The 23,882-nt window shown below is 38.5% G+C and overlaps 1 protein-coding gene across 11 annotated transcripts in view; it reads left to right on the top strand.

Moving 5' to 3' along the window:
- Positions 1-23,543, top strand: part of MLIP (muscular LMNA interacting protein) — a 247,595-nt gene extending 224,052 nt beyond the window's left edge. For 9 of the 11 annotated variants that reach the window (XM_045057659.1, XM_045057666.1, XM_045057658.1 and 6 more), the window contains 2 exons: positions 12,544-12,597; positions 23,207-23,543. In XM_045057659.1, the coding sequence (XP_044913594.1) occupies positions 12,544-12,597; positions 23,207-23,212 (60 nt within the window). In that variant the 3' untranslated portion in view covers positions 23,213-23,543. The remainder of the gene's footprint in view (positions 1-12,543; positions 12,598-23,206) is intronic. The other 2 variants (XM_045057660.1, XM_045057665.1) reach the window with 1 other exon arrangement.
- The last annotated feature ends 339 nt before the right edge of the window (positions 23,544-23,882 follow it).

Genomic DNA, 23,882 nt, shown 5'->3' on the forward strand with positions numbered 1-23,882 from the left:
CAAATTACTTATTTCACAAAGATTTACTAAGTATCCCTTAGGTGTCTCTGCTGGCCATACACGGAGATCAAGGTCAGAGAAATGTGAGGGGTCTTTGCCAGGTACGTTCTTCTCTACTTGGGAGAAGCAGAAATTAAATATGCAAAAAAAGCCCATTACTTAATGATAATTGTGGCAAGTGTCACGTAGAAGACAACCAAATAGTTATGAGTATCTGTCACAGAAGTCCTGCTCTAGTCTGATGAATCCAGAAAGACGTAATGAGGCCACGATGTCTGAATCCAGGTCTAAAAAGAAGCCATTTGGGGGCCTGCTGGGCACTCCAGTTAGAAGGAACAGCAGGAAGTTTTGCAGGTGGGAAAGAAAAGGAACAGGGCCAAGCGTGAGGAAATGGAAGCAGGCCAGCGTATTGAAGAAGCAACTGGAACCAAGACCTATCGTTTGAAGTTAGCCAGAAGTAAGACTTTCAGACAGCTTCTGCATCCCTGGGGGCACTGGGTTAGCTGGATATGTGAGCCAAAGGCAGGGAGTGAGTTGAGGGGTCACTGAAGTTTTGTAAGAAAGGAATTCATACTGGGAAAAAGTAGGCATACGTTCCACTTTATTTATGTTTATTTTATTTTATTATATTATTTTTTAATTTAACTTTTTAATTTCCGTATAGTTAACATACAGTCATATTAGTTTCAGGTATACACTTTAGTGATTCAACAGGTCTTACAGTACTCAGAGCTCACCACGCTGAGTGCACGCTTAATTGCCTTCACCTATTTCACTCCACCTCCTCTCTGGTAATCACCAGTTCTCTAATTTTTAGAGTTTTTGTTTTTCTTTGTTTTGTTTCTTATAACCCACATATTAGTGAAATCATATGGATTTGCCTTTCTCTGGCTGACTTATTTTACTAAGAATTATACCCTCAAGATCCATCCATGTCGTTGCAAATAACATGCCACTTTATAGACAGCATTTTAGTTAAATTTCAAAGCATAATAAAGTAGGTTTTATCCCCTTTATTTCACATACAAAGAAACTGGTCTCAGAAAGTGTAAATAATTTGTATAAAATTCCAGCAGACTAGCTCAAAAGCTGGCACTTGACTAATTTTTCTTAAGACTCCCCCTTCAAAACAAAACAAAACAAAAAACTATCAAGGAAATAACATCATCAGCTTCACCAACACCACCACTCTGGAATCAGAGACTTCTGTCTGGCCAAATAACAGAGCCATTTACCTCAGGACAGGAACTAACCACTGAGGTCATGCGCCTTCCTTCAGTTCACAGATGAGGAAGCTGGAGACAAATGTTGCAGAATAATACTCCTAACATACCCAAGGCCATGACGATGTGAGTTATTGGAAGAGACTGGGTTTATCATGAAAGGCCACAGTGCTTTTCACCTTACAACCCCAGGCTGCAACCAAGTTTCTGCAGCAGACTCAAAGGTTAGTGCCTAAGAGAACCACTGTACATCTAATACTTTGACAGACTGAGGCCGCCATATTTACTGAAAGAAGTCATCTTGAGGGGCCCCTGGGTGCCTGGGTTGGTTAAGCATCTGAATTTGGCTCAGGTCATGATCTCGCATTTTGTGGGTTCCAGCCCTGTATCAGGCTCTGTGCTGACAGCTCAGAGCCTGGAGCCTGCTTCAGATTCTATGTCTCCCTCTGGCAGTACCTCCCCAACTCGTGCTCTCTCTCTCTTTCTCAGAAATAAATAAATGTTAAAAAAATTTAAAAAAAAAGAAGTCATCTTGAACTTTAGAGACAAAAACCTCATTTTATCCTCCTCCTTGATAGTTTCTGTTTTTGTTTCATCTACATAATTAGAAATCCTTCTGTGTGAATAAACCAAGAAAATTTATTTTCTATCATCCCAGAGAGATAAGCCACCTTGCTCTCAATTCCAAAACTTTTCTGGAAACTTTGGGAGTTTCTGGGAATTGGATAACTACTCTGATACTGTAGAATAGAAATCCTTTGAGGTGGGTGGAATAGGAGAAAAAGCCAACTCAAAATTGGTTTTTAATGTTTTTAGATTTTTCAGGAAACCAAAACAGGGACACTGTTTGCCTATGCCAAATTGTTTTCAGAATGGATGAATCTGTATATGTTCATAAAGAACATTCTGTTCAAAATGGGTAAATGCAAATTAATTGGGCTTTTAACATTAAAAATGAATGCCAGGGAGCAGGTATCTTAAGAGAAACAGTTCTGAAAAATCAAGTATCAATCATATTTAGTTAGGTTCTCCACTAGAGGGCAAGAAGGACATTTCAACACAACAGATGCCTTAATGACAGGCTGGCATTTGAGACCAGGCATGTTTCAGGTTATCTAATCGCCAGTGTTCATTCTTAAAATGTACTTAGTGTAATCACAAACAGTTGACTTTTAAATTTCTTCCAGGAAATCAGGAACAATCAATTCTTATACCTCTGTCTCTGAGCTCATTTGTTGTCATCTATAGCTGAATTTTTTCATTGTAACATTTTCAATAAAATCATTTTAAAACGAACTTACTAATTCATAAGAACTGTGCAGTAGGAGGTAGGCTGGATGGCAGTTTTAGTGAGGAAAGGTACACTTGGAGAAAGATGATTTTTAAAGCTCTTATAAAAAACATACTGGCTCCTTAGAATCTATTGACCATACTTGTGTTTTATAGGCATAAAGAAAATAAACTGCCATCAAGTTGCACCTTGTTCAGATAGAGGCACAAAGGAAAAATGAGTTCCTTGTATATCAGAGCACTCAGCTGCCACCTGCCTCTTCCCCAGTGCATGGTATCTAGAGCTGTTTCCTTGGAAACAGAGCCTGAGACAAGGGTTCAGGTGTTTGTGATTTACTGAGGTTGTGCTATTTCCTGTAAAAGAGAGAGTGAATCCTCATTGAGAAGGACAAGTAGCAGAGCAAATGTGTGCTCAGGTAGAGGTGAGCCTTGGCCTAACTCATAGGGAGGCTAGCATAGATTGCAAAGTTATCCACCCTTGTGGAAAAGCTGCTGAACTTTGATCCCCACTGTCAGTCAATCTTTGGTTGTGGACCATGATGTGGGAGAGTGTCAAAAACTCAGCTGAGGACTAAGGGCTGGTATCCTCAACTGAGGGCAATGGTCTATAGAAGGAGGCAGCTGTAGGCCCGGAAATATAAAAATCCTTGTGGAGGCATTCATCTTTGTAAACCGAGTTTTTATAAGTTGAGTCTACACACACACACACACACACACACACACACACATACATATATATGTTTACCTTTGAGCACAGTTGTTTGTGTAAACTTCCTTTAATGCTATGACTTATTTTTCAAATGTCTTTTGTATGAGGTTGATCCACATCCAACAGTTCTTGACCTACAAGAACATCAATTTTATCAGTTTGATATGGTTCAACCTACTTTTTTGTCTCATTGCTTAAATTCATTTCATTATTCTTTTACTCAATGTAACAAAAACCACATATACCATGTGGTATGTGCATCACGGAGGAGTCTCTTATTTTGAAACTTCAGGGCAGAATGTTCCTATGTGGCTTCATCTTGCTTAATGTGATCACTGTTTTACTCCTTTCACTAAAATATAAGCAGAACATTTTTTCAGATTTTTCAATTTGTTGAAGTTTACCCACGTGTGACTGATTCGATACAACTCAGAACATTTCCTTTACAGCTATCAAATAATAGTACCCATTTGCCCTCAATAAGCCTTATGTTCCATATGTTCTGTGAATCAAGTAGAAACCTTTTGTGGAAGGAAGATATGACCATGGGGTTGGACCCTTCTTCAGGCTGTTTAAAAATATTTACTTAGCTCCCATTGGTCATTGAAACACTATCTTAGTTCTATTGAAGCATTAAAATGAAGCATAAGGTTTCTCCTTTGCCCTCAAAGAATCAGAGGTCAACCACTAATGTCAATACTTTGTATTATTAAGAATATATACTTATGATGGTCAGATCTTCTTGTCCATTGAGTTTTTTTTTACTAGTATATAATGTATTTTCTTGTCTCTTATAATTTTTTTCTTAAGGTACATCCACTTATAAATATAACATGGCTATTCCAGTTTTATTTTGTCTCATTTTGGATAGATAAATCTTTTCCTCTTATTTTCAATTTTTATACGTTTTCTTGTGTGTATTTTTTATTGACCAAATATTCTCTGGTCTTGATTTTTAATTGTGCCTATAGAGATTTCTCTTAATGTATGAGATTATCTCACTACATGACCTTAATATTGTCATATTATTTTACATTTTCCATTACTACAATTTCTTTTCTCTCCAGCTTTCCACCCAAGAGATTTGGTTTTAGTTTACTAGTTTAAAAGTGATTCATTCTATTTTGTTGTTATGATTGCCCTTAACTTAGGGTCCACATTCATGTTCATATATCCTTATTAATATCTAAATCTTCTAGTAAGACAAGTCTCATCTTGCCCCTTCCATTACCTCTCATCATGTTGATATATTTCATTCTCAATTTTTATTTCTGCCATTTTATGGTTATAATTTCTGTCTTTTACATGGTATTTCTTTTTTCTATTTTCTTTTTTTTAATGGCAAAACCATACTCAGAGTGCTTTATTACCCTACCTTCCTGAATTTCCTACTTCACCCTCCTGCATTTGTTTCTCTTCTTGATCTAAGAAGGCCTTTAAAGCGGTCCTTATTTGGCACATATTCTGAAGCTTTGTATGCCTGAGAATGCATTTTATGCTTCAAAATTTCAATAACATTTTAACAGTTTATCAAACTGTAGGTGATAAAAATATTAGACAAATATGTAGTATTATAAGCATTTTTATCCTAATTTGCAAAAGATCTCACTCTTTGGAATGGCTAAAACCTACTAACATAACATAACCAAACATAGGGGTTTTCTATGGACTTCTAACTTAGTAAATACCACATCCATTATGGTTTGAAGTTTGAATAAAAACTACCATGGCTGTTAGGATGTGCTTTTGCCGGGAAGATAGCGAGGAGTAAAAGGAGACAGATTCTCCAGGGATGAGATTTTAGAGATGAGATTCTCCAGGGATGAGGGCTGCCTCTAGAATGTAGCCTGTCTGCCCCACTTCCTTGGAGGTGGACCCCATTCCTCCATCTTTATATACACTGCTTCACAGTATATTTCAGGAATGACATGAGCCCCTCCTAACACTCTTACCTTGTCTTCCGTATACCTTGAAACTGTCACTACACTCACTGCCTAGCCCCTCATCTTGCCCCACCTACATCCTGCAGTGCCTATTGTAACTTGGTCTTAGATTGCAGCCATTCCTGACATATTCTGACAGCCTTGCTCTCCCGATCTTAAGTCATACAGTCTTCAGCTCATTTGCTCTCTTCCTCTTCAACTTCTCCTCCTTACATTCTCAAAGATGCTGCTGGAAGTGGAGTGTTAGGGGAGAGCAGAATGGGGTCTGGTAGGGGGGTGTTTGGAAGTCGGGGAGAACACAGTTTGACCCCATCATGTTTGTGCCTGTTCCTCCTAAGAAACACTTTTCCAAATTTTTGTAATACATCGATTGACATCTGTTGACACACTCCTGGGTCCTGGGATAGGTTTCTTGCAACTTGGGAATAACTAGTTGCAAATTAGGAACAGCTGGAATTGGACTGAAAAATATTTATGAGGCTGAATCTTAATACCGAGCTGTATTTTTTATTATTTGTCCCATTGGAATATAATAGCTAATAGCCCTTATGTTCTATGGAAAAGAAAGAACAGGGGAGAAAAATATTTCACCAACATTATCTTTTGTGAAGAAAGAGTCTTTTGGTTTATGATTGTATTAGAATGAGTATGATATCAACAACAATTGAAAGCGATGTTTTGCGTGTAATACTAAGCAAATAATTGTGCCCTTGAAGGTTAGAGGAAAGACAGAGAGCAAATATGCTTCCTTGTCAATTCCAATTTCAGTTTCCCAAATTTGAATCCCGAATTTGAATGGTGTTGGAATATAGATGTTGTTCCATTTTCATTACAACCTGGGAGCTGTGCAATGAAAAAAGCGAATGGTGTAGTTCAACCCCTTAGGGAAGTCATTTTCTAGTTGAGAAAGAAGGAAGTCTAGATGAAAAATGTGAATAAACACAGGGATGTGGTATTTGTTTTCAAAACAGGCTGAACACAGAGTAGATGAGAAAAAAAAAATTCCATTAAACTGCCCTTTAGAAAGTGGTCTTTAGAGGAAGGAATTCTAACTGTCCCAAGTCTATCCCTCCTGGGATGGAAGAGAAAAGGCAAACAATAAAAATAGTTTAATTTGTAAATTTTCAACCATATCTAAAAAGACTTATTACAAAGATCAGAGCAGAAAATTCCTGTTTTCTTACTGGTATTAGATTTACTGGTACTTAGACCCCAAAATAATGATATTAATGATCAACACTCAATAGGAAGTTTTCTCTGGGTTTATAAAACAATGAAAATATACCAAATGCCAACTGAGTATATGACAATACTCAGGGAATACACAGAGGGATGTTGTGAAACTTCGTAGTATTTATGAAAGTTCATACATACAAGGAGCAAGTAGCACAGTTAAGAACTGATATTAAGGATTCCAGATAAGATTCTTTTTTAGTTTTAATTTTTAATGTTTATTTATTTTTGAGAGAGAGAGAGAGAGAAGGAGGGAGAGGGAGAGAGAGAGCACAAGCAGGGAGGGGCAGAGAGAGAGGGAGAGGGAGAATCTGACAGTGCAGAGACAGATGCGGGGCTCAATCCCGAGAACTGCGAGATCATGACGTGAGCTGAAATCAAGAGCTGGACGCTTAACCAACTGAGTCATCCAGGTGCCCCTCCAGTTGAGATTCTATGGAGAGTTCATCTTTACATTGATGGAGGTACAGCATCTAGCTCAGCTGTGGCTCAGTGCGGGAGATTCCAAGAAAGAAGCAATTTTTTTTTTTTTTCTGAGACAGCATCATTTATCCATCAACAGAGTTCCTTTTATATGTCACAGACTCACCGAGTTATCTGAGTAGAGGAGGTACCAGAACTCATCTAGTTAGGGCCCAGAGTTTAAAGATGAGGAAACCAAGGCCCAGAGCCAAAGTGATGTTCCCTAAGTCACACAAGGAGTTAGTGGCATAGGAAAAAAAAAAATTAAAGATTTTATTTTTGAGTAATCTCTACACCAGCATGGGACTTGAACTTACTACCCCAAGATCAAGAGTCACATGGTCTACCAGCTGAGCCAGCCAGTCACCCCTGGCATGGGAAAATTTTTAATACTTTTGGGCATCACCAAAAAAGAGATGCTGCATCTTTAAATTCTAAAAATAAATATTTAAATTACTGATATTCTGTAGGTAATTTTTCAGGCTAGTGCAGAAGAGCGCTTTAAGACATATGGGTAGGAGTAGTATATTTCTCCCTGTCATTGAGAGCAGGTTTTTCCTCATAGCACATGTCATAAACTGCCCTCAGTAACAGAAAACTTGGATCACTCCCATGTTTTGTTCAAGGCATAGACTTTTTAAAAAATTTTTTAATGTTCATTTATTTTTGAGAGAGAAAGACAAAGCGTGAGTGGGGGGAGGGGCGGAGAGAGAGGGAGACACGGAATCCAAAGCAGGCTCCAGGCTCTGAGCTGTCAGCACAGAGCCCAGTGTGGGGCTTGGACCCATGAACCATGAGATCATGATCTGAGCTCAACCAACCACGCTCAACCAACTGAGCCACGCAGATGCCAAAGGCATAGACTCAAGCAATAAAGTGGATCCAGTGTTTGGTATACAACTGCTAGGGTATGATGGGTCCTACCCTCCAGCAGCTCAAAGTCTTTATGGGAAATAAGACAAACCCATATTTCGCACTCTTCATTCCCTTACCAAGCATTTTAAAGGACTTCCACCTTTACATCGTAAGTGGAGGTGGTGCCTGAGAAGAAGTTTGCAAGACATTTAAGCAGTTCAAGAGAAACTAGAAATACAAACCTGCAGGTAGAGTTGGTAGCCTCAAACACAACTAAATTCATTTCCTTTTTGGGCAAAAGAATTGTGAGTGTTAGGGTGCCTGAGTGGCTCAGTCAGTTAAGTGTCCTACTTTGGATCACGTCATGATCTCAAGGTTCATGGGTTCGAGCCCCACATAAGTCTCTGTGTTGACAGCTCACAGCCTGGAGCCTGCTTTGGATTCTGTGTCTTCCTCTCTCTCTCTGCCCCTCCTCTGCTCATGCTCTTTCTCTCTGTGTCACTCAAAAATAAATAAACATTAAAAAAAATAAGAAAAAATTTAAAGAAAAAATTGTGAGGGTCAAATAGAACACATGTGCATGATAGTTCTAGCTCAGAATTCCCTCGACTTGCAAAATTTCATACAAATGAGTTCTTTAGGAATGCAGTAAATGCGTCCTAATTCTTCACTAATTCAGAATTCTTTAATTTTGCAAGTCAGAAAATCCTCTTTTCCATAGCCATCTCATTTATTCTTTCTTTCCTTAATTTATTTACCCAGTAATCATTTGTTTGTACTCTGTGCAGAGCAGGTCCTGTGCCAAGTGTAAAGGTCCTAAAACTGAATGACACAATCCACGTGATGCCCAAAGGCTTACACTTTCATAATGACAGCATTATATACCTATGAAATACACGATTTGCTGTAGGTATTGCTAAAATAGTTTGTCACATCTATTTTGAGGGATGTTGTTCAGACGGTTACACCGTAACTTGAGTGGTTCACAAGTCTACACCAGGAAACGGAAGTGGAAGTTACCGTTTACCAAAGATGAATGGAGTGAAGGAGATTTGGGAGAAGATATAGCTCAGCTAAGAAGCAGTCTCAAAGGACTGAATTGTGAATAGCATTTGTAGCACTCTTGCCAATTTTAAAATGTTAACATTTCTCACAAATCTTCCTCTGCTTCATAATTTCTGGTAGCCAAGAAAACCACCTTCATCTTCATGTGGGAGGCCACCAAAGTTAGAGCTTTGAATTCCATTTCTCATGTGGAGTCAAGACTTAAAGAAGTGGTTTAACCACATTTTGCATATTTTCTTTTTTTCTGGTTGTCGGGGTTCTGATTTCTTCAGTTGGTTTGAGCTCATTTATCTGTCTTTGTTAGAGAAGTTCGTGTTACCTTGGGAGAAGAAGTGACATTTATGAGAAAGCCCCACACTGGTGACAAACACTTCATAAGGCTTTATATTAGTGTGGTGGCAGCTGGGATCAAGAATGTAATAAAAATCAACTGAATATTGTGTTCAAATACCACTTGTTGGTTATCCCACAGTAGTGAGTGAGCAAAGGTCCAATTAATCTGTGATACAATATCCAGGACATGAGTTTGCATCCAGGATAAAAGTATGTTGTGTCTCATTTCACCTGAGCTTTCTATCTCACTCATCCTTCTATGCTGAATAATGCCCTGATGATAAAATTACTAACTTTTCAGTTTTTTTTGAGGCATAATAGTAATATGCTTTCCAGAACACTTAGCACCAAATAAACAGTCTTGAATGACTCTGTCCTTCACCGTACACCTACTCACTGCATAGCAAGCCACTCACCTATGTAGAATTTATTTTGTTTTATTTTTTAAGTAGGTTCTATGCCCAACACGGGGCTCAAACTCATGACCCTGACATCAAGAGTCACTCATTCTACCAACTGAGCTAGCCCAGGCACCCCTGTAGAATTTATTTTAATGGGTTAGCTTCATTGTTACCATTCTTATTGTGAGAAGATTTTCACACAATATTTTATTGTCCTCTGCACTTAGCATCTCTAGCCCTCATGCGGTACAAAGTCTCTCTATTCAGCAGAGATATCAACACTCAACATTAATTTTCTCCAAGGCTTCTCAGTGTGTCTTCCCTAATCAGTAGGGAAGTCATATCAACATGTCTACCTGATGCTTCTTCACTCATCCTAGGGCATAGGGGGTCTAGAGTCACCCAGGAAAATCTTGAGTCTGTTCCACACTGTAAGGCAATGCTTTAATATAACCCTTCTTCTTTATTCTCTCTCTTGGATTACATAAATCTTCCAAGCCCCCCGACCTCTCACTCCACTTCCACAGCCTTCCATATTTTGCACATCAGTCACAATGACTTTCTCTCTTTTTTTTTTTTTTTTTTTTTTTAATGAAAATCTGATCACACATGCCCCTTTCTTGCTTAAAGTACTTCACTGGTTTCTCATTGCCTGGAGAATGAAGTCAGACTCCTCATCTGACACATAAGCTCCATTGTATTATGTCTCCGGTGTGGCCTTTCATAACTATACCAGACACTCCCGACTGCTTCTGATCTCTGAATGAGGCACTCATGTCTTCAATATGTGGCTGTTCCTTTTGCAAAATGATGCACCCCACTCCCTTACCCTGGCACCCTGTCCTGTCTCCTGAGTAACTTCCCAGCATATTACCACTGTACCCTTGCTTTGAAAGCACAGTCTCTGAAACTTTCATCCTGGATTCCAGTCATGGCTCTGCCGCTTTCTAGTTCTGGACCTGGACTAAGTCATTCTGTCTCTGAGTGCTTTAATTTCCTCATCTGTGAAACAGGGTAATACCAGTGCTCACTAGAGTGTTGTGAAAAGTAAACTAATATGTGTAAGGAATTCGTCATGTGAGTGCATAATAAATTGTTATGGCTAAATCCATTAACCTTCAAAGATATTATTATCACATTTTATTTTACATTTTTAGTCAGCTTGAGGATAATACAAAGGCAAACCCACTGTGATAAAAAAAAATCATAAAGAGAAGAAAGCATTCCAAAGCCAAACATAAATGATTAGGGAAATACCAGTTAATTTGGATTCGTCATTTTCTGTTCTCGTCTGTTGATTAGGGTAGTTAACACACAGTTTCTGAAATTAAAGATTAAAATGAAATGGATATAAATGAATGAGTGCCTATATTGGAAAGAAGGAATGGAGTATAAAAATAGGTATTACATAATTATTCAATTACTTTTGTAATCTTAGCTGAAAATTTTATTGGAAGGTTTCCAACATTTTAAAATTTTTGGATATTTATCCTATTATATCTTAAGCGACTAGGAGAATGAAAATTTGCCATTGTGCAAACTCTAATGATTTATATAATTACCCTAGAGCTTGGCCTAGGTAGGCTAAAGATTCTGCTGCCTCCAGGACCAATTACCTGGGTCTAAGGTTTGAAATGGTACATAGAGTCCAGTCCTGAGCCATACTTAGGATCTCAGGAGACCTCAATGAATGAGAACTAAGCACTTCCAGATGATTTCTGGAATGCTATTTAGATCTCTAGTTGGCTCTGGGACCAGATCATGCTTCTATTTAAAGCGATGGTCTTAGGCAGCTAGGAGTCTTGATGTTACGATACCCAGAGGATTTCATAGTTGGGAACAGAGTGTAATGTTTGGGATTTAGTGAAACTATAGCTTTAAATAAAAGCAGGTTCCATTTGTGAAAATCTGCTGGAACAGAGGGAGGGAAGCCTGAGGAGATGTGGAACAGGACCTCCTTGGCTATCCTAGCAGCCAATGATGGCACCCTCCCTGGGCCAAGGCCAGATTGTTGGGCTCCTCTGAATTTTACTGGAGGATTAGGAACTAGTCACTGCTCTACTGATTTACTGATCAAAGCAGGACCCTAGTGAGAGTGAAAGGGGGACAATTATTTTTATAATCCTGATTTGCCCAGGACAATAGTAGGAACAAGGAATGCTCTGGCAAATCAGGTACTATGGTTCCCCCGAAGTTGAAATGAGGAGAGATGGTGAAAAAAGGGGGGCAGATTTATTATGAATGATAGCTCATCCCTGCCCTTCATGTATGTGGGTCCCTCATTCTGCCTCTCTCTTTTCCTGCATTACCTTTGCCTTTTTCTATCTTAATAGGTTTAAATGTATGTATAATGCTTAGAAGACCCCTGCAACAATAAACATTTCTATATAAGCAAAAAGCCTCTCTCCTATTAAAATGGCACTGTGTTGTAAACTAATTGTAATACCCTCATCCTATAAGATTGCAATGCTTATGAAGTCCCTATACATTGAGATTCTTAATGTTTGCAATACACAATGCTTTATATTCTGAGGAAGCATTTACTCTCTGTAGACACATCTGCATATACTGGGATCTGAGCATGATTGGTTTCTTTTGCTTTTGGAGCTTTTCAGTTTGAGGCCTATTGTAAGGATTGAGACATAAATATAACTTTGTTTCCTCTCTGTGAAATCTGCCATGTGTTTTAACAATTCATTTATTCAATAAATAATTAATAACTATCTATGCTATATGCCAAACACTGTTAAGAGTTTATGTGAGACACAAAGATAAATAAGATATGGTCTCATGCTCAATGTATTCACCACTGACACTTTTTTTTCTATGTCAAGAATATCTGCCCATGTTTTTAATAACAAATCAAATCAAATTTAAATTCAAATCAAATGTTTACATTTGGAAGAATCTACTGTGGTCAGCGATAATATACTTATGTCATTGCTTAAATATCTATTTAAATGAAATTTAAACATTTATTTCTCCTTACTCCTACCCCTGATCACATCCTGGGCAACTTTTCTGTGAAGCTGAGTCATCCAATGGTGGCTATTCCTGAACATGAAATTCTTGATTCCAAAGAGGTAAATGTAAGATACAATTAGAGATATAGTTATCCATTTCCATGTGATATTACGTTGTGGAAATAAATCTTATTTTAAAAATATTAATAGTTAAAGTATTTTTAATATTGAAATTATTTAAATATTATTAAATTATTTAAATATTAAATTTAAATATCTAAATTTTAATTTTTTAAATGTTTATTTTATTTTGAGAGAGAGAGAGGATGAGCAGGGGAGGGACAGAGAGAGAGGGAGACACAGAATCCGAAGCAGGCTCCAGGCTCTGAGCTGTCAGTACAGAGCCCGACTCGGGGCTTGAACTCACGGACCACGAGATCATGACCTGAGCCAAAGTCGGAGGCCTAACCGACTGAGCCACCCAGGCACCCCAATATTTACATTTTTTAAAAAAGAAAAAAACTAACTGGTCCACTTTGTGTTGTTCAGAAGCAATTGATAGCTGAGTTAGTACATTCTTGCTGCTTGTCGATGTGAAAGGTGGTTCTAGAGGTCCCCATGTGTGTAGCACCTTGATCATAAACCAACTCTTTCTATCCCAATATCTGTCTTTGAGATTTCCACTTCGGATACATATGTGAAACACTGTTGTCCTGTCTCGACCGTCAAAGAGTGCCCATAATACTTATGGTGGGTGTTGTGAATCAGCAGCCCCAATGTCTCATGGTGTCTCAGTTATAGCTCATTGGAAGGTGTCTGGTGAGCTCACTGAGCACTGCCCCTGATCCCCTGGTAAATTCTGCTCAGGGCAGGTAGTATATAGGCAAAAGCATACCAATTGAAACATACCTGTCGGGGCGCCTGGGTGGCTCAGTCGGTTAAGCGTCCGACTTCAGCTCAGGTCATGATCTCACGGTCCGTGAGTTCAAGCCCCACGTCGGGCTCTGTGCTGACGGCTCAGAGCCTGGAGCATGCTTCCGATTCTGTGTCTCCCTCTCTCTCTGACCCTCCCCCATTCATGCTCTGTCTCTCTCTGTCTGAAAAATAAATAAAACTTAAAAAAAAAAAAAAAAAGAAACATACCTGTCAATTTTCATACAAATGTGCAGTCACTTCACATTTTGTGTCCCTCTTCGTAGGGGCACCTGGGTGGCTCAGTCTGTTAAGCGTCTGACTCCTGATTTCAGCTCAGGTCATGATGTCACGGTTCATGGGTTTTAGCCCAGGTTCAGGCTCTGGGCTGACAGTGTGGAGCCTGCTTGGGATTCTCTGTCTCTCCTCTCTCTTTGCCCGTCCCCTGTTCTCTCTTACTTTCTCTCTCTCTCTCTCTCTCTCTCTCTCTCTGTATAAATAAATAAACTTAAATTTTTTTGTATTTTTATAAATGCTGTGCCAAAGAGGCAAGGAAAAATTGTGTGCAGAAATTTTTAATTTTCTCTTAATCAAGAGCAAGGATAATTGAATAATGTTTTCTTCTACATCCTCTCAAAGTGGTAAATGTGAGGGAAAATAAGTAATTTTTAAAGGGCTTTTAAGAAGAGGGTGAGATATCTCATGTTCTCATTTCAGATACCCTTGGATAGTGACTTCTGCAGCCGCCAAATTTAGAAAAAAATAAGCATAATACAAAAGAGAAGTATGAATAATACAACTGCAAATACAATGTAACTTTTCCCAAAGCATATTTTGTACAAGTTAGGGCACATTACCCACTTTTCTTAAACTGAAATTCCTATTTCTGCAAATTTGAAAATTTTTCTCATATGAGACCATGTGGCTCTCTGCTATAACATTAGTCATTAAAACATAAAACTGTGTTATGAATAAGTGTGGATTTCTACCCTTGAACACTTCTTTGATTATTTTTAAATAGGATTATTGGTTCAATGACTATGGACATATGGAAAAAATTTAATACATATAGCCAAATTGTGTTCCTAAAAAATTGTAACAATTTACCCCAGGAGGAGCCTGTTTTTATAGCTGTTTTCGCATATTCTTGCCAGCATTGAGAATTATCATAATTGCCAATTTCTTGAGAGCTTACTATACGTTAAAAAGTATTATGCACTTTACATGCTTTATTTTACTTAATCTTCACAAAACAAAGATAAGTACTATTATTGTTCCCATTTTACAGGTGAGGAAACTGAGGCTGAGGGAAATCATTATATTGCCTAGAACCAAATAGCTGGGAAGGGTCTGCTCCAACAGAAATTGAATCCAGATCTGACTGCCTAGAGCCTGAGCTCTTAAGTGCTCTACTACTCTGTCCAGCTCTCTACCTAAATCTCTCTATCCTATCAAAATCTTGCTTCCTTTCAAAGTCCTATTTTAAAATATTAATAATTTAAGAGAAGAAATTATCTTTCATCACATTATTTGCATTGTAAAAATTCTGTGCTTTTCTGTGATTTTTGTCTGTTTTGTTTATGCATTATGCGTTTATCTACTGGTATTCTTATTGACTTGTGAACTCCCTTTATATTAAAGATATTCACTCTTTGTCAGTGTGCTAGCCCTTTTAGGGTGATAGTGGCAAATTGTTAACTGTAAAAAATCAGACAAACCATTATGTCCAAAGGTGGAATGACTGAATAAATTTTACACTGATTTCGGTGAGTGTTTTCATAACTTTCCCATTCGGCCATTGAGTTGACAGCCTGCTCTGCATTTCTTGTCACTGATTAATTAGCTTCTTGACTTCAGGATCCTGCAGAGGCTTACTTCTCTCCAGCTCTTAAGCCATTCCTTCTGTCATCTGATCTTTTTTTCTTTTTTAAGTAATCTCTACATCCATCTCTCTATGACCCTACCCACTCGCACTCTGTCTCTCTGTCTCTCTCCCTCAAAAATAAATAAACATTAAAAAAAGTTTTAAAAATAATCTCTACATTCAACGTGGGGCTCGAACTCACAACCCCAAGATCAAGAGTCATGCACTCTACCAACTGAGCCAGCCAGGTGCCCCCAAATTTTGCACATTTCAGAGGAATGTAAAAAACAATAGTGACAATCAAATGTTTTCTTTCTTTCTTTCAAACATAATAATTTTGGCTTCAACTCAAATAGGCTGTTTCTATGCAATAAGAGTGTTTCTACAGAGTAATAGAAAAATCAGCTGGTTATTTAAATAACAAAGGCATCCAGTTCAGCTAGTAAGTTCTGAATTAAGAACCTTTGAACGTGTTGCAGAAAAGGATAGCTTGGATATCATATTTGTATTTTTTGCATCAAATATCATAATTCTAGGGACAAACTTAAAATCAAGCTAGTGGATAAGATTAACCAAAAGTGGGGCGCCTGGGTGGCGCAGTCGGTTAAGCGTCTGACTTCAGCCAGGTCACGATATCGTGGTCCGTGAGTTCGAGCCCCGCGTCTGGCTCTGGGCTGATGGCTCAGAGCCTGGAGCCTGTTTCCGATTCTGTGTCTCCCTCTCTCTCTGACCCTCCCCCGTTCATGCTCTGTCTCTCTCTGTCCCAAAAATAAATAAACGTTGAAAAAAAAAATAAAAAAAAAAAGATTAACCAAAAGTGATTTCAACCTCAGATTTCAAACATATGGGAAACAACATAAAGGAAACTAAAGTTTGAAGTTTAACATTTGTGAGATAGTTACTGTTGGTGTTAAAAGACATGTAAATGATTAAACAAAAGACCATTTTATGCTTCCAGTGTGCTGTGTTTTACTTGTTGGTAATACTGGCATGTTTGGAAGCAGTTTGACAACTTTTTATTACTCCTTATGATATGTGGTCAGACTGTAATATTGACCCATATATTTTCCTCAAACCCTCTCTTTTTATTTATTTACCTGCAAAGCATCAACCAAGAAAATGATCTGTTTCTATACAACAATTCCATTCTTGTTTTAAAAGTTTTTATTAATTTATTTTGGGAGGGGGAAGAGGGGCAGAGAGAGAAGGAGAGAGGGAATCCCAAGCAGGCTCCGGGCTCAGCCTAGAGCCCAACATGGGGCTCGTTCTCATGAACCATGAGAACATGACCTAAGCTGAGCTCACGACAGTCACTCAACCAACTGAGCCACTCAGGTGCCCCTAAAACAATTCCATTCTTATGACTTTATGGCCTAAGGAGTAAACCATTCCAGTTATATATGCAGTGCAAATAACGAATTATGGAAGAACCTTGACTGGATCTCAGAATTTCCCCCTTGGTTTTTCCTTCATTTCTGAAGGTAGCGGCTTGTCTTTCTCACTGCCAGAGAATCCCACCTAGTATTTTCTTTCAATCATGTTATTTGTAGATACTAGTTTTTAAAATTTGCTTTGAAATTCATTTAAAAACAAACAGACCTAGGGGCGCCTGGGTGGCGCAGTCGGTTAAGCGTCCGACTTCAGCCAGGTCACAATCTCGCGGTCCGTGAGTTCAAGCCCCGCGTCGGGCTCTGGGCTGATGGCTCAGAGCCTGGAGCCTGTTTCCGATTCTGTGTCTCCCTCTCTCTCTGCCCCTCCCCTGTTCATGCTCTGTCTCTCTCTGTCCCCCAAAAAATAAATAAACGTTAAAAAAAAAATTAAAAAAAAAAAACAAAAAAAAAACCAAACAGACCTCAAATATATCTGATTTGATTTGCTCCTTGTTTTTATAAATCATAAGATTTATAAAATAACTTTTAAAAGAACTAACTCAAAACAACACTTTCACTTACAATCTAATTCAGTGGTTCTCAACTCTGTCTGAACATTAGAATTCACTGGGACTTTTTAAAAGCCTCAGTAGCAGGGTTCCACTCCAGGCAAATTAAGTAAAGGATCTCTGGAGGTGGGTAAAGACATTGATTGTTTGAAACATCTCTCCCGGTGATTCAAATGGACAACAGGAGTTGAGATCCTCAAATTCTAGCTCCTTTATTGGTAGTTTAGGAGGGCAAATTGAATAAGTTATTTAATCTTGGAAACCAACATTTGAAAGTAAAAGCAGGAGAATCATAACAAAAGGTTGTCTTGGAGAATGCTTTGAATTAATTAAAAATCTGGTCACATCTTTCTGTCTAGTGTCATAAAGATTTAACCTGTGCTTTAACCTGGTAGATTAACTTTGAGAGCTCTGCTCTATGTTGAGATCCACTGCAATTTCTTTAGTAAAACCTAATATTTCTTTCTATTTTCTTTGATAGTCCCCACAAGCTTTGGAAAACCCATAGGCTGGGCAGGGGATAGCATTTGGCACAAGCTGAGTGTGAGGGTGGGGTGAGGGTATTACATTCCAAAGAACTTTTTTTTTAGCATTCTATATGGCACTTTTAAAAATAGTTGGCTAATGGTAAGCTGTTATACAAGCAAAGGAGGTCACTTTCATACACGTCAATTGTTCACACCAATACAGTAGTTTCCAAGTAGGTGTATAACACCATCTAATTTATAGCAAATTCCCTGTGTGAGGTAAACTATTTCTGAGTAGAGTTACTTCAAAGAAATTAAATTCTAGTAGCAACAATTATTTCTGATTGTATTCATCATGTCTTGTGAATTTGGCAACACTTTGATCCACAACCATTCTATGACCCACTTGTCCTTCCACAGGCTTAATTGTGAAAGTCATACTGGGGAATGAGATAGAAAGAGACCTGCTGCTCCTCGCATCGCCTGCTACATGCAGCCCTAGGCCTATTTTATTTTTAACTTGAGGGTCGATTGATTTCCAAAAACATGATTAGATGCAGTTGATTCTGACCTTTTGGATCCACTTGCTAATAACACAACTTGAGAGCTAATCATTCACCAGCTGCCCATAAACACACACAAGGCGAATTCTTCTCCTATTTTCTCATTCCTTCTCTCTGCAGCTTTTTTAGACATTTAAGAGTTAGCAAGATAACAATAGTGCTAGCAAGGTGACTAAGACTTTCTGGCTGCTGTGGTGCATATAAGCCTTTTTGTGTTCATTTTATTTTGAATTCCAGAACCTCTATTGATGTTTAAAGTTCTAATCTTAGGGAACACACATCTTGTTCCTTTATCTTTATCCTCCAGATGAGAACATAGAAAAGGGGAAATCAGTGTCTTGTCCATGGAAGCCACTCTCATTTTCTGGTTTGATTCAAGGGTAAAAATGAAATTATCAAGAAGAATGGGCCCCCTCTACTCCCTTCAGGCAATTTCTCATAAATGTTATTTCTCAAAATCAGGTTTTGATAAATTTTGGATTGCTGAGTTCAAGGTTGTAATCTCAGGCAAGAACTCAGAATCTGGATATTATTGAGTGTTGATTAAAATAAAATTCCTATGCTTTGAAAGACAGCTGGCTAGAGGGCCAGGGTAAATTTATCTTATAAACACACCTACTGTGAATGCCTGAATGGGTAGCCCCCTGCCCAGGCATCCAGGTAGACAAGGCAGTGATAACCAGAGGACATTCCTACCTCCAGGCGTGGCAGAACTGGAACCCATCAAAATGACTTTCCTGGGTTGTAAGCCTCCTGCCTGTTTTAGGGAAACATAATTTTTAAAAATTCTGCCAATCCAGAAATCATCTTAAAGATAGTAGAGGAAGGAAACAATTTTGTTATTGAATAGCATTAAACCAGAATGTGATATATATATCGCAATCACACGGAGATTGCAAAGACAGGAGGAAATCTCACCCTGCATACAGCCAAGTAGATAAAACCCATTATATATATGTTCTCAAGATAAACCATAGTTCAATTCATCCTCAAGTAAGATTGGGCAGTAGCAATTGGGGTTACTACCTGTGTTAGTTAATCAGCTTTACATAAAGCTACAATACACTTTTCACGTCTTTGTAACAGGAGGTAGGAATCAGCTGGGTAGGCTCTTATCCTCTCTCAGAAACTAGGAAATGTGAGTGCTATCTCACTTGGACATTTACATTCAAAGGACATGGTTCTCAAAGTCTTGAGAAAGACATTCCTAGGTCTTAAACTTGACAGAATTCCTGTCTAAATTTCAGAAGAATTTATATACATTTCAACAAGAGGAGAATGTATTTACAGAAACAAGGTTTTTTTTTAAAGATTTTTTTAGTTGTTTTTGGGGGAGAGAGAGAGAGAGAGAGAGAGAGAGAGAGAGAGAGAGAGACAGACTGAGAGCAAGCAGAGAAGGGGCAGAGAGAGAAGGAGACACAGAATCAGAAGCAGGCTCCTGGCTCTGAGTGCTCAGAACAGACCCGACTTGAAGCTCAAACTCACAGACTGTGAGATCATGACCTGAGCTGTAGTTGGCCGCCCAACCAACTGAGCCACCCAGGCGCCCCTGCAACAAGTTTTTAAAGTAAATGCTCTATGAAGGAGAGATGGAAATTGCTTCCCTTATTTTCAACATGGAGAATGAAGTCTTTTCTTTTTCTTTTTTTTTTGTTTTTATTAAAAATTTTTTTAATGTTTATTTATTTTTGAGACAGAGAGAGAGACAGAGAGAGAGAGAGAGTATGAGTGAGGAGGGGCAAAGAGAGAGGGAGACACAGAATCTGAGGCAGTTTCCAGGCTCTGAACTGTCAGCACAGAGCCTGACATGGGCCTTGAACTCAAGAACCATGAGATCATGACCTGAACTGCAGTTGGATGCTTAACCAACGAAGTCAGCCAGGCATCCCTGAAGTCTCTTCTTTTTAATTTCTCTTTGTTCTTACACTTGGTTGACAAGGGGGCAGAACTGAAATCTGAGAGAGTATTACTCTAAGTAGTCATTAAAAAGACACAGGTCTTACTTATTATTTCTTCTCTAGGGATGCAGTTGAATATACTATGTGAGAGGTGCAGGTTTGACAATTTTGGGGGCTCTCCTTCCAAGTCGTCTCAATATATTCATGTTGGGTTTTGTATAGGAGTGAGTCATGGTAAAGCTGAGCAAGTCAGAAACTCCTTGGACTTCCATTCCTGCATGTGCTAATTTTTCAAGATAAACAAACAAAGTAAGATCGGGCTAATCACTATTTGGAGCTAGGGTCATCCAGATATTAAGTGTTTTGACCTCAGATTCAATGTTTTGCTCTCTAGCCTCCCTTGTACCTACCTTCTCTATCTATCAAGCTACGTTTATAGCACTGCTAATTACTGAACATCTTATAGCTTCTGGCTTCTGGATAATGAATTCTCATACTAGATCTTGTGTTCTCACACCAGAGTTAGTAGTTATGTCAATGTCCAAAACATATTTAAAATCTTTTAGAAAAAAAGTGAGTATGCAGCAATAATATTATACACATTTCCCAGAAATGGCTTTTTTTCTGGATACATGAAATATGGCTTCATACTTACAAGGACACGTATGGAGGTCATTTTGCTTTCATTTGGCAGAGAAGAGTATACATGAATGGTTTTGTATAAAAAGGGAATAAAAAATTTACACAGCACATTCTTCTAAGAAATGCTTTCTGTAACATTGGCTTAAAGTTTTACAGCACTACATGACTTATTATCCAAAGTTCACTCAAAACAAATAAAACAATTGGAATTCGAGTCCCTTCAGAATTATGATTTTTAAAAATGCCTTCAGCTCTTATTTATATTTTCTTATTTCCAAAATAAGTGTGTTGTTCAACTGGCAGCATGATAAAAAATCCTGAGACTTAGTGCTAGTCTGAAAAATAAGGATTGATTGATTTATTTTATTAATGAACTTCATCTTTCTGAAATGTTGGACCTCTGTTTTTCCCAAGTTACTTGACGCCTTATATACTGAGAGGGGCAAGGGAAACTAGGAACTTCATGAAATGTTGAAAATCCTGACTCCGCCTGTCATAGGATAATGTATCATTTCAAACCAGCTGCTTGATTGTGATGCCAAATGTTACTCTGATCTGCCAGTGCGTTCAGGAAGAACTGAGAAATAGTGCTGAGTTTGCCAGTGTGACAACAGACGATGGACTACCTGTTCCTCTTCCATCTGACTCAACTATTTATGTGATGATGAATCTTATATTGGAAAGAGAATTCCGAGGGCATTTCGTCCAATATTTTACTGAATGTTATGATCCTGTCTGCAATTATATCCTTATGCATCTTCTGTTTAAATACTTCTGATGACAGACGGTTGATCATTTACAAGCCAAACATAATGTGGGTTTCCGTAGATGGCTGTGACACACTAATAACTACACCAGCAGCAAAGACAAATAGAAAACACTGGACGGGCTAGGGTTTAGTTTCAAATGCTGTGGCTTGGCCATGCTATTTAATCTTTGTGGGCCTCAGTTTCATTCTCTGTAAAATGAGATCAAGGGATAATGGAGAAGATCTGCATTTATGCATGCAAAGTGCTTAGCATATAAAATACATAACACTTCATAAGCATTAGCTAAAGGATGATGATTCCTTTAAATCTCTTGTAGTATTAGCTACCAAATGTCGGTGCTTTCGGGAAAATCGAAAAAATGGTAGTTTTTCTTTGTTAGAAAGAAAAGGAGGAGATGCGATTTAGTCATTTTCTCCTTTTATTTTAAAGCTTCACAGAATCGCAGATGATGAAGGCTACAACTTACTTATTTTATGACTGATTTTCTGTAGCCAGAACAAATCAGTACATTAGTGCAGGTACCCCCTTGTTTTAGTAGCATTTTCCTTACCTCCTCCTTCTCATCTAACAAATGTGGTTTCTCCTAAATGATACAGACTATAACCACGTTTCCCAATCCTGCCTAGCTGCCTGGCCATATTGTACTGAGATTTTCTATCTGCTTTACTTACCTCTTACACATAGCTCGCATTTCTCTTGGAGCCAGCTTTCCCAGACCACTGTGTCATCACCCTATGATCCAGACCAGAGTATAGCAGGCAGAGTTACTTATAGAAGAGCAGTGGACCTCTTTGCTTCTCCACCTGCCATTTTGGAATGCTCCACTGACACCTGGAAGTATAAAGTTATGGTCATTTTTCTCCATTGGTGCCATTCTGTCACAATGTTGGTTCAGAGTAATGTTTGAGAGGTAAATTTTTCTTCTGCCCTCATCTCTGATACTTTCTTTTAAACTTTCTTTCTTGACTTGTATAATCTACTGATATCCAGCCCACTCAGTTTAGTTTACGTCACCTATTCGAGAGACTCTAACCCTGTCAAATAGGAACATGGAGAGATTGATGGATCAAGAGATTATGAAAATCCCTCCTGTGCCACACAGCAGCATTATCAAGCCAATTGACTCAATATATGAAATGAAAACAACAGAAGGTTCATTTGCGGTCTCTGTCTTTTGTAGTGTTCCATTTTGCAAAAGCTGGGACTTATTCCAATCCCACTTCACTTTACCTCCTTGTTTGAGATGTTACATTCTAGGGAATGATGCAGTCATCAGTGCTAAAGGAAAGGGTAGCAGCCAAGTGATTGGCAGGTGAGAGCTTGTGGGTGGGATATGGCAACGCTGTACCTTAAGGCTGCACCAGCCCCTCAAAGCCATTGTAACCCCTTGAACGAGGCCAGAGCTGCTCTTCTGAGCTCTCAAGAGATCAGTCTGATGTGAAGGTACAGCTGTACCTGTACAGCTACAGGTCTTTGTTATGCCATTAATTGTGGAATAAGAAAGCTCCCGAGGGGGGAAAAATTCCTACTGTAAATATTTTTTAATATGAGACTCCATGCCCAAATATTAATATATAATATATAATTAATATATTAATATTAATATATAATTTTCAGATTTTTAACATGTTATTTATCTCATTAAGCTGACTATTATTTTCTCTTATCTTGCAGCAATGAAGTTGGAGCAGAAGCTGAAAACACAGGCCAAGCTGAAGTTTTCTGGAATGCTGGTGCTAATCACTTGCTAGATTTGATGTGTAATTTCTTTTTTCCAGTATGACTGTTTCCTTGATGAACTGCAGTGCAGAAGTGGAAGTAAAAAAAAAAAAAAAAGGTCCTGTAGGCATATAGCATCACAGTACCCTACTAACCTTCAGCACAGGAAAGATTTATCCACAGCTTCTCGCACCACTGTTAGAGCCTTTAATGCCTTCTATTAAGCTGACAGCAATACTAACATGCCCCTATATTTAGCAGCCAAATAAAGAAGAATCATGGGTAAATAGAAGAGCGGTTGTGACTATTTTTCAACACCAGTATTATTTAAGGCACACATTACTTACTGAACCCGGTCTTATTTCCCTTTTGATATATTTGTTTTACATGTAAAGAAAATGAACAACTTAAGAAAATAAGCCCATGCCTGCCTTCAGGAGATACTGATATTGAGGGGTTCATTGGGGTGACCTTGAACATGAGAAAGTTGGTATTTCACATAACACACCCTGGTTTCCTGTCGTGTTTGGGTTCAGGACAGACTCTGTGCTGGGGCAGCCCAGTGATGTTGAGCATCATGTTGTGGGGATGTCCTGGACTCTCTGGTTTCTTGGTTTGTTGTCACATGATT

The sequence above is a fragment of the Felis catus genome, chromosome B2 (assembly GCF_018350175.1).
Source record: "Felis catus isolate Fca126 chromosome B2, F.catus_Fca126_mat1.0, whole genome shotgun sequence".
Lineage (NCBI taxonomy): Eukaryota > Metazoa > Chordata > Mammalia > Carnivora > Felidae > Felis > Felis catus.